General features: G+C 46.3%; 1 protein-coding gene across 1 annotated transcript in view; it reads left to right on the top strand.

Moving 5' to 3' along the window:
* Window positions 1–1,595: 1,595 nt before the first annotated feature.
* nrn1la (neuritin 1-like a) overlaps window positions 1,596–11,721 on the top strand; it is a gene marked incomplete at both ends in the record, with an annotated part of 87,886 nt that continues 77,760 nt past the window's right edge. The window contains one exon of the mRNA XM_083893195.1: window positions 1,596–1,653. Within this exon, the coding sequence (XP_083749321.1) occupies window positions 1,596–1,653 (58 nt within the window). The remainder of the gene's footprint in view (window positions 1,654–11,721) is intronic.

The raw sequence follows: 11,721 nt of genomic DNA, 5'->3' as shown, positions 1-11,721 counted from the left end.
TGATGATCATCTTGTTCCTCCAGAAAACAGGCCTGAAGTGAAGATGCTTACTCTTCTTTTAAAGACTGTGCAAACTATATCATATATATATATATATGTATGTATATTTGTGTATGTATGTATATATATATATATATATATATATATATATATGTGTATGTATGTATGTATGTATGTATGTGTATATATATATATATATATATGTATGTATGTATGTATGTGTATATATATATTTTTACAATTATGTATATATGTATATGTATATACATATCTATGTGTGTTTCTCTCTCACTCCTGGTCCTCAGGGACCTGCTGCTCCATGTTTTCCATGTTGCTTTGCTCCAGCTCAGCTGATCAGCTCTTCATCAAACTGTGATTCACTGAGGAGCCGCTCATTTGATTCAGGTGTGTTTACGTCATTTCAATCACAGAAACTCAACTGGTAAGACTTTTACACAGCACTGCACTTAAAAAACTAACATTAAATACGCTTTATAATAATACAAATAACACTTTTTGTTTGGTAAGAAATAGATATATGTATATTTACGTTGGTCAACAGGTACAGGTGTAGTTCTGACTGTTCTGTTGATTATGTTTATGTTCCACACAAATACACAGAAGAAAGAATGAAACGTGACTAAATGTTAGGTTTTTATCTTTTTTCTTTATCTTGTTAACGTATATTGTGAAGTAACAGTGACAAATGTTCAGGATTCCATTTTCATTTGCTCAATATTTGTATTTCTATTCACATAAACAGTATTTTACTGTCAATATACACAGAAACTAATGAAACGCAAATCTAGAGCTGTAGCAATTACTCTTTTATTACATTAATTATGAGTTATTTTGGTATTATTTTGGTTTCTTTGCTCCAAATAACAAATAAATCATAAAAGACTGGATCATGTTAGTTTGTGGACAACACGACGTTTGAGAACATCCTCAATTTTCATTATTTCCAACATTTCCTGACATTTTTTTGGTCCGAACGATGCCTTTGATTAGTCTAGAAAATAGTTGACAGATTAATAATGAAAATATATTTTTACCTCTTCTTCCTGCAGCTGTGCAAACTAAATGACATGGATATTTTCCAACTTAATCATCTGATTACTCACCTCCTCCTCCTCCTCCTCCTCCTGGTTGTTGTTATTGTTTGAAAACTTCCAGCTCATATTTAAATGATCATATCAGTGAATGAAATAAGAGACAATGCACTTTTTCTGACCACACAGATCTGATGTAGGACTGCACACCTTCATTCTCCTCCTCCTCCTTCTCCACGGCACGGACGCGCCCTCCTCCTCCTCCTCCTCCTCCTCCCTCCCTCCAGCGCAGGGGGGAGCGCACTGTGGATGCTTGAACGCCGGAGTACAGAGCTGCACCAACAAGGACAGGAGGAGGAGGGAGACTCTTCCAGGAGCGGGACTTTGGAGGAGTAGAGAAATAATAATAATACAAAAAACCCGAACCGCATCATTTGAGGCGAAGAAAAGAGGAGAAAAACAAACTTAGGAGGAGGAGGGCAAAAATCCCGGCACCAGAACTGAAACTCCGCGAGGTCCAAGGACAAGTTGTGTCGGGTCACCATGGCGTCTCTGCTCAACTGTGCGCGTCTCCTCTTCGTGCCTGTTGCTCTGCTTCTGAGTAAGTACTGGACTAAATGAATGAGTGAATAAGTGAATGAATGAGTGGATAAACCTGTGTGAGAAACGCGCCGGAACTTCCCCAATGCGGTGTGTGCGCTGCGAGTGACGCGCGTGCGTAACCGGTGCGTAAAAGCGGCTCTTCATGTTCTTCATGTCAGGAGCTTCTAACCCCACAGTGTCGTGGTGTTAATCTGATTATCAGATGCTGCGGGGGGTGATAATCTGTTGCATAGTCTGTGCGCGGTTAATTTAGGGAGGGCAGGTCCCGCGTGTTCCCCCACCATCATCATCATCTTCATCCATGCAGCAGCAGAAGCAGCATCAGCATCCACCCACGGAACATGTGCTTCCCACTCACTGCATCCGTGACTCGATATTACTAGATACTAGAATAAGAATGACATGACCTTGTGTGTGTGTGTGTGTGTGTGTGTGTGTGTGTGTGTGTGTGAGTGTGAGTTTGAGTGTGTGAGAGCGCGTGTGTGTGTTCGCGTGTGTGCATGCGTAACCATCCTGTCTCCACCTCTGGGAACACACACACACACACACACACTGAGAAACAGCTGCTGTGGAACAGCTGGAGCTGAGAATCACGCAGACTCTCCTCTTCCACGCAGCACAAAAAGTGCAGCAGCGGCAGATTCACGTGGAATCTGAGCGCTCATATCAATGAATGAGTGAATGAGTGAATGACTGAAAGGTCAAAAACAGTCTTTTTTTTCTTCTTTAAATCCCAAGTGTGTGAGAGACGCTCTCAAACCACTGAATACTACATTTCCCAGAAAGCAACTTGACAGCCCATCATCATCATGATTATTATTTTATCATGATTTATTGAGGAAGTCTTGTTGAAAAGAGTTGTTATTTTCTCTCATGAATGATCACTTCTTTACGGAGCCCCCGAAGTGACAAGAGAAAAAAAAATGGCGAAAAAAAAAAAAAGAAATTGAAATTTCAAAAGTTTCAAAAAATATATGAAAAAAGAAATAATAATTTTGAAGATAATTTTTTTAAACTCGAGATCTCGACTTTCCAAAAAAAATTGAATTTTTTTTTCATCATTTTTTGGAAACTCGAGACCTCGAACATTTTTAATAATTATTATTTTTTTTTTAATTTTTATTTTTTTTCTCATATCACTTCGGGGGCTCCGTACTTCTTCTTTAGCACAGTGGTGAGCAGCGGTTAGCTCTGTTGCCTCGCTGCAACAAGGTGTGGGGTTTGATTCCCAGGTCGGTCTGGGACCTTTTCTGTGTGGAGTTGTTGCGTGTTGGCCCATCTGTCGGCTGTATAACGACAATAAATATGATTTCCTTCTTTTTCTATATTAAAGTTAGTGACAAAGTAAGATGCATTCAGTCTGTTGAAATTAATAGAAATCAACGCAGTGTCATGAGAATGTGTGTTTATTTGTATTTATTACCTCTTTAGGACATTTTTCTGACATAATAACTGACCTTAGAACCTGGGGTCAGGTTCTAATAATTACTGACCTTAGAACCTGGTCCCTGATGAGGCAGAACCTCATTACTGAAGGACTAGTTAAGTTTAGGACTCCATAAGATTTGAACTGTGGTTATAGTTAGTTAAGGTTAGGGATAACTCTTTGTTTGGGCTGTACAAATGAATGGGAGTTAGTGTCCTGAGGAGAACCTGTGTGTGTGTGTGTGTGTGTGTGTGTGTGTGTGTGTGTGTGTGTGTGTGTGTGTGTGTGTGTGTGTGTGTGTGTGTGTGTGTGTGTGTGTGTGTCTCTGTGTCATAAACTCCACCACGTTTTTATGACGCGTACAGAAACTGCTTCACCAATAAAGTTTGACTGATTGATTCGAGGACTGAGACAAACTCTGGGAGCTTAAACAACCGTGATGACATCACTGTGACATCATTCACGCTGTCTTCTTTGCTGCCACAGCCTCTGTCCGTCACAGTTAATAATGTCCCTTTATTTAAATGAACTGTGATACTATTACTATACATTATACTTTAAAATAAGGTTTACGACCACATCATCATCATCATCATCATCATCATGATGAGCTGCTGCAGATGCCAGAACGATGATGATGAGGGAATAGATGGGACAGGATTCCCTGGAGAGTTTGACACAGTAGAGGAAAAGAAAAGAGAGGAGGGAGGGAGAATAAAAATAAAAATATATATAAAAAAAGTCCCACTGATGGAGATGAATGATGAATGAAGCACATCTGTCCACGTCCTCAGCAGCAGCAGCAGCAGCAGCAGCAGCAGCGTCTCCAGGGATCAGCTCAGCTCTCCTCTCTGTCCTCTGTCCTCTGTCTATCCCTCTGATTGATCGACTGATTGACGGAGCTTGTTCTATATCATTATCATATTCTGGGCGTTTGATTCTGTGCGTGGTTGCGTTCCATTTACCGTATGTCGGATGTGGGAACTGGGAGCAGTGACGTCACCTCCACGTTTGACGACATTCCAGCCGAGAAAACGTTAATGCAAAAGTATCTCATTGAAAACACTCTACGTCCACGGTTCTCAAACTGTGGTGCGTGGACCACCAGTGGTACGTGAGCGTCCTCTGGTGGTAAAATCAGGAATACTGTTCTTCTGTATTAACCGGGGTATGTACGGGTCAAATATTGATGCTCTAAAGTAAAGAGTCCTTTAATTTAGTAGGAAGAGATTACCTGGCTGAAGAAGAGGGAGATTTACAGTGGGTTAATGGTGGAGAACCACTGTTCCGGTTGTAGTAGGGAGTCAGAATTTCCCAAGTTTGGGGGGATGTTTCTTTCTTCAACTGGAGCGCACCAAGACGGTGATCAAAAAATTAACAGTATGTGTTTAATTACCCGTTTAATGTGAAACAAATAAGACAATAATAAATAAGAGTTTGTGAAGTTCCCCAGACTTGGAAACTCTGACGTCTGACTTCATCTGGAGCGTACCAAAATTGTCGATAGTTTGGGTTGTTCTAAAGTGTTGCTGTCTGAGGTTCAACCACTTGGAGAAACACCAAACGATCTACACTTTTTGGTGCGTTCCAGTTGAAGAAACGCACCCTCAACCGGAATGAGCCAAAAGTGTCGATCGGAAGTCGGAATTTCAAAGTTGAGGGGGGCGTTTCCAAGTTGGGAATCCGACTTTGACTTCTGACTACATCTGGAACATACCAAAATTGCAGATCATTTGGGTTCTTCTAAATTGTCGCTGTTTGAGGTTAAACCACTTTGAAAAACACTGTGCATTCCAGTTGAAGACACGCCCCTTGACTTTCCGACAAAATTTAGACGTCAAAGGTTCCGCAGTGGTAAATTGGTCTCAAAACCGGTTTAATTGTGGTGTTTGTGAAGTTGCTCAGACTTGGAAACTTTGTGTCTACATTTTTTGGTGCGTTCTCGAAGACACGCCCCCTCAACTTTGAAATTCCGACTCCCGACTACAACTGGAACGCACAAAACATCGCAGGACATAGATTCTAAAAACTCTCCCTCACATATCCTGATATTAACGGTAGAAACAAGATTTCTGATTTTCCTCCACCAGTCGAAGCTTGCGTAACACTGGTGGTCCAACGCGCCACGCGTTGAGAACCGCACGCTCGCGTCTCAGTCGCTGCTGGTTCTGAGGCGGTCAGTCGGTCCGACTGGATCGTTCCTCTGGACTCGAGACTGTAATTGCTGCTTCATGAATATTTAACGTCTGCGACTTGTTAAATGTGTCTTCAGTGTGAGATAATTGTGTGTGTAATTACAGCTCACTGAGCTCTAAAGACCTTCCTCACGGACGTTTGTTACTTTGTGGTGATTGATGATGATGATGATGAATAAGATGATGAAGATGATGATGAAGTGTCAGCCGTGACACTGGGACACTCAGAGACACTGAGACAGTGTTCATTCACACGACTGAGACTCTGTCGTTGTTGGGTTTTCTTAACTCATCCATTTAACATGACCTTTTTGTTCTTTGGTTACAACCTAATTAGGAAGTCGTTTCATTTGCTGTTGCTGCAGGATTATTAACTGTATCAAAGCTTAATCCAGCATAGCAGCATGTCCTCTCCCCCCATGCCATCCAAATCCTGTATTTTACTTGTTTTTCTCTATTTTTTTTTCAGATACGTTTGATAAAAAACACGTTCAGAGTATGTAAATGTAGTAAAATGCCTCTGGCTGTACACACACTCAGGCAGCAACACATTAAATACTGAGAGGGAGAGTGATTAACTCAACTATTCTTACAATCGATTTGAGTGCTTTTTTTGTCAATCATTGAAGCAATTTTCGGATTTTTTAACAATCCGTTTGACAAAGAAATCATTAACTGAACTAGAAAAGCACTCGGAGAGCGCAGACCTCCGCCAAGGCAGCATAGTGCCTACGAAGTAAGGATAAAAATAAAAAAATACAAAGATATCCAAATCTGTGATCTACCTTTCATCAGTACAACCATTAAACAGCACCAATGTTTTAAAAGCATAACTATAAGTAGCTCCCTCTCAGCCTGGTGGGAATTTATTAAAATCACTAAGTCCTCACATATACCCTGTAAACTTACCCCAATCTGGAACAATCCTGACATCCTGCGAAATAAAGTTATGTTAAACTTCTCAACATTGCACGAAAAAGGAATAAGGCACCTGGAACAAATACTCGAACATAATACATTCATCCCGTTCCAGAACCTGATGGAGCAATATAACCTCCACAGTAGTAAGTTTCTCGAGTACCTGCAAATTAAATCTGTAATTAGAACAAGGTTTAGAACTAGTAAATGGGAACTAGAACTACCTCCAATAATAAATCAATTTCTAAACCTCACATCTCCCAGAAGATTATCAAAAACGTATGCTCTACTGACAGAAAATGACACAATAATCTCCTTACCAACTAAAAAATGGGAAACAGACCTAGGCATCAGCCCAGACGAAACTTTTTGGAGACAAATATCAGCTAACATGTTTAAAATGATTAAAACCCCAGACTTACAACTCATACAATACAAAGTTCTACACAGAATACACTACACAGGACAAAGAATGTTCAGAATGGGGTATTCACAATCAAACACCTGCTTAAACTGTAATGAAGACAAAGCCGATAATTACATGCATGCTATATGGATGTGCACACCTGTACATACATTCTGGTATTAGATATGTGAGGACCTATCAGCATGCCTAGACCACACTATACCACCTTCTCCTGCACTGTGTATACTGGGAGATTTAAGTCAAATAAATATAGAAACAGGAAAAGAACGCATGCTAATTACTAGCCTAAGCATCGCCAAGAAAACAATCCTCTTAAACTGGAAAAACAAACAAACAATAAGTATGCTGGCCGGCCTCCTGGGGTGGGGGCCGGGGGTCCGGGGTACTGGGGCTGTTTGGTGGCCTTTGGCGTCTGGTGGTCCCGCTTTCCGGCTGTCTCTCGGTGGCTGTGGGCCTGGCCCGTGGGGACTGGGGGGGGGGGTGGCTGGGCGGCTGCCGCCCTCGCGCGGGGGGCGCTGGGGGGGGGTTGGGGCCGGCGGGGCTGCGGGTGTGGGCTGGACTGTCCTGCGTCGTGGGTGGGGGGGGGGCCCTAGGCCTTCGTATGCTGGGGCTCGCTGGGCCCCTATGGGTGGGCTTGGCCCCTGCAGGTGGCGGGGGGGCCCCGCTGGAATTGCTCCCCAGTGAGGTGGGGGGGGCGCTCGCTGCGGCGCCCCGGCGTTGCCCTGGGGTGGACTGACGCGTCTCTTTTCCCCTGGGCGGGTAAGGTGGTAGAGGCGGGTGGGCTTCCTGGCATGGGGGGTCCCGGGGACTGGGGGGGGGGGGGGCCTGGCCCGGCCTGGGCTGTCTCCGAGCGGTGGGTGGGGCGGGGGCCTGGACTGTCATGGCGGATGCCGTGCTGACCTGGCTACGGGTCCTGCCGGCGTCCAGGGTGCGGCGCTCACTGTTGGCTTCCCCCCCCGGGGGAGCGGGGGCGGACCTGGCCCTGCCGCACCGGTGGTGCCTGTGGAGAGCTGCGGCGTCGCCCCGGTCTGAGCGTACTGGCCTCTGCTGGGCTGGGGGGCTGGGTGGGCGGGGATACACGGTCTGCTAGTCAGGAAGCTAGCAGCCGGCCCGGGTGGCCAACCTTGCCTGCCCTCCGTGCTCCCCCACCAGATCTGGTATATCACTCTCACACACACAACTAGGGTATTGGGGGAGATACAGGAAGACCATTGGGGGGGTTGGGGGGCGGGCCCACCAAGTAGTGGGCCTATCCCACATCTTCCCCTCCAGGGGTCTCCGCTCTCCCCCAATATTTTATGGCATATTAGACACTAGGGCCTGGGGGTGGGGTGGGGCATATCGACTACCCCGCTGTCAGCAAGCAGCGGGGTGTTGTCACCTCATCCTCCCCCCCACATTTTTAAAGCATACTAGATACCAACATCCGCCATACACACATCCCACAGCACACATACATACACACCACACCACATCCTGGTGGGGGGGGGTGGGGGATGGGTGGGGGGGGCCTCCCGGGTACCTGTGTCCCGCCCGCCTCCCGGCTGGGCTGGGGTCGGTGGTTTGGGCTGGGGGGCGGTTGTGGAGCTCCGGGGCGCTGGCGGCTGCGGCGGGTAGTTGGGTCGGCTGTCGGTCTGTCGGGGGGAGCCCCGGGGGACCTGGCCGTGGCTCTCCATGACTCCTGGGAAGGGTGATGGTGGGCGACGGGCTGGTCGCTCGGCGGGGGCTGACTTTGGGCGCCCTGCCCTGGGTGGACGGTGGGTCCCTGTTCCCGGGTGGGCGTGGGGTCCGCTGTGACAGGTCTTACGGCCTCTGACCCATACCTGCGTGAGGGGGCTTGCCCGGGGCTGATCCGGGACCCTGCTGCCTCCTGTTCCTTGGGGGCCCCCGGCTGGGATCCCTACATGAGCCTCTGCCGGCTCCCCTCTGGGGGGGAAGTCGTGTGGTTGGCTCCGGGGTAGGCGTTGGGGATAGCTGTGGCGGGCTCCGGCCTGCCTCCTGGGGGGGCGTTCTGGGGGAGGCTCTACTGTCCCTGGTGATGGGCTGGGCTGCCCTGGGGGCCCGGGTGGGTCCCGGGTGTGGGGACCTGGGGCCTCAGGACCTGCCTCGGCGTGTGGTGGGCTGGTCTGTGCTCGTGGTGCCGTCGTCTCCTGCCCCCTCGGGGCGTGCTCTGCGCGTGGGGGGCGCCGGATCTGCGGCGCCCTGCCCTGGTCCTGTGCGGGGTGGACTCGCGGCTGGCCCTGGGTCGGGCGGTGGCGGGTATCTCCGGGCCCGGGGGGCTGGTGGACGCCCCGTGTGCCTGGGTTACCGCCGGTCTCCTTCCGGGGGGCTGGGGGCGGCGACACGGTTTCACCACCGATTCCCGACCACACCAAGTGACAACCTCCGCACATACATATATATGGATGCGCGAATACACAGACATACAGATACACACACAGACAAACTCTGGTTCATGATAGAACCAATATAAACTGATACAACCGTTATAGACAAGATCACCTTATCTATATGTGGTTGTTAACAAATTCTAATGGTACTGTAATACAAATGCATATCAGTGTTATTAATGTTGTAATGTTGTCATTACTGCCTTAGTGTGTTATGCTACTAATTTCTATCAAGTGTCTCTCTTTCCCTCCCTCTCTCCCTCCCTCCCTCCCTCCCTCCCTCCCTCCCCCTCTCTTATCTCTCCCTCTTTCTCCCCATCTCTCTCACACCTCCCTTGTCTGTCTACCCACCCTCACCCCCACCCCCCCTGTCTGGCCCGGTCCTCCCACACAACCTAATAAATAAAAACATAAATAGCAGGACGGGCATTACAGCGCTGTAATCACTCGCCCTGCAAACAGCAAAATCTGTTCAACACCAACAGACATGCAGTCAACCATAGTGCATGCCCAAGGTACTGGACAGGACAGGTTAAAAAAAAAAAAAAAAAAAAAGGATAAAAATAGTGATAGCGTCAATGCCCGAAATTGAACCAGTTGTTCCTGGTCCCATTGCGGACATTTCCTGAAAATTTCATCCAAATCCGTCGGAGACTTTTCGAGTTATGTTGCTAACTAACAGACAAACAAACAAACTCAGACGACCACGTACACCTCCTTGCTGGAGGTCAATAAGGCGTTCTTCCAAAGCTGGTTTCCTGAAACAGTGCGAGTGCAATTACCGTAATAACCACCAACGCTAGCTTTGATGTGCAAACTCCTCTGCTTCCAGACACAGTTGGATTTTTCCCGATAGCACAAACTGTAGCCTAACTACGGCAACGCAAAGTGCGCTTGTGCTAACGCGACGTCAGGGTCACACTCGGTGTTTAAAGCATTTGGAAACCCAAATCCACAAAAGTCTTCTAACTATGTAATTTATGGTCTTATGTATTTAACATGTAAAAATATTAGTATTAGTAATATTATTGAGAGCGGCCGTTAACGGCGTCAACGTTAACGCATGCGTTTCCATGACGACTGACCGGAGAAAGACGCGTGTGATGTCAAGTTTACGTGACTCCCATTGTTAAAAAGTGTCTCTAAAGTTAAACGCTAAACTTTAAAAACAGAGGCACACATACGCAGTACACAGGTACGCTATTGTAATTTGTTAGCGCTGCGCTTTTCGTTTAATAAGCAGACCGCTCCAGTTCGTCTGTAGGCGCGTTATCCGCCGCTAAAAGGAGCTAACGCAGCTAACGGAGCTAACTGGTAAACAGCGCCTGGACTCCGGTGTCGCGGCACATAAACATGAAGTAATTTGTGTGTTTTTCCGGTCAGTCGTCATGGAAACGTGTCATCCGTTAATGCGCATTAAACTATTGCACAGCACTAGAAGAGGAGGAGGAGGCGCCGTCAATCAGAGCGCTATCTGCCACGCCCACATTGTCCTGACCAGTGGTCTAAACCAGTCTAAACAGCAAAATGAGATGTTTTCAAATCAGGTTTATTAATAATTCTGAATATTTATTTTAATTCAAATTTTAACGCAAATTGTACTTGAATGTTGGTGATTTTGTTACTTACCTTTTTAGCTCAAAACTAGCGATAAAGAAGTGCTAAATAATTTATAACATTTTATATCTATTTGTATCTGTTTACTGTACATGCAACACAAAATAGTAGTACAGGGGTTGACCGGCCCACTGGCTGACTGAATAGCCTTGTCTTAGTCTGACTAAAATCGGACTATGAAGCTCTATGTTAGTCAGACTAAGACAACAGCTCGATTTTAGTCAGACTTATGTTTACATGACATTAAGGAAACTGAATTATTGTCTTAGTCTGACTAAAACTGGACTTTTAACATGTATTTAGGAGGGACAGAGACAGGTAGGTGTCCCCCTGGACTCCTGTCCTCTGCTCTCTGCGTCATCATCCCTGATAATCCCATTAAAAGCAGTCCATGGGCGAGAGCAGGGAGATTATATTTGGATTTTAATTGTTCTCCTCCTCAGGAAACACTTCCCTCCTAACCCTCGTCTCAGTGGGCTCACTGCAGTGTTTTTTAAAAAAAAAAATATATATATATATATAAATATATTTTATTTTATATTTTAAAAAACTGCAGCACAGACACATGAAGTGGAAGATTCCTCATTAAAACCGATTTTAAAGTCTCAAGGAAAACTGCTCATGCTTCTCCTTCCTCCTCCTCTTTTTTCAAACTCACAAAGATCACACACACTTTTCTCTACCCTCTCCTTCCTTCCTTCTTTCCTTCCTCCCTCCTTCATCCCCACTTCCTTCCTTCTCTCCTTCCAGCAAACATCCTCATTTCACTCACTTCTCATCTCTTAAATCACCTCCTCCTCCTCTGTGATCCCTCCTTCCAGTCTCTTTTTTCATCTTTAAATGCGTCTCTAATCTCTCCTCTCCTCTCCTCCTCCTCTGCTCCTCTCCTCTCCCCTCCTCCTCTCCTCCTCTCCTCCTCTCCTCTCCTCTCCTCCTCTCCTCCTCCTCTCCTCCTCTCCTCCTCTCTTCCGACGTCCCTTCGCTCTCATTAGGGATTCACAAATATTGATAAATCTGACGGTGAAGGTCCTGCCGTCTAATGTTTCAAATCAAAGCGCAGCACATTTCAAGGTTTTTATTCATGATTAACAAA

This window comes from Microchirus variegatus (assembly GCF_963457635.1).
Source record: "Microchirus variegatus genome assembly, chromosome: 8".
NCBI lineage: Eukaryota > Metazoa > Chordata > Actinopteri > Pleuronectiformes > Soleidae > Microchirus > Microchirus variegatus.
This window is presented reverse-complemented; position numbering and strand designations above follow the sequence as displayed.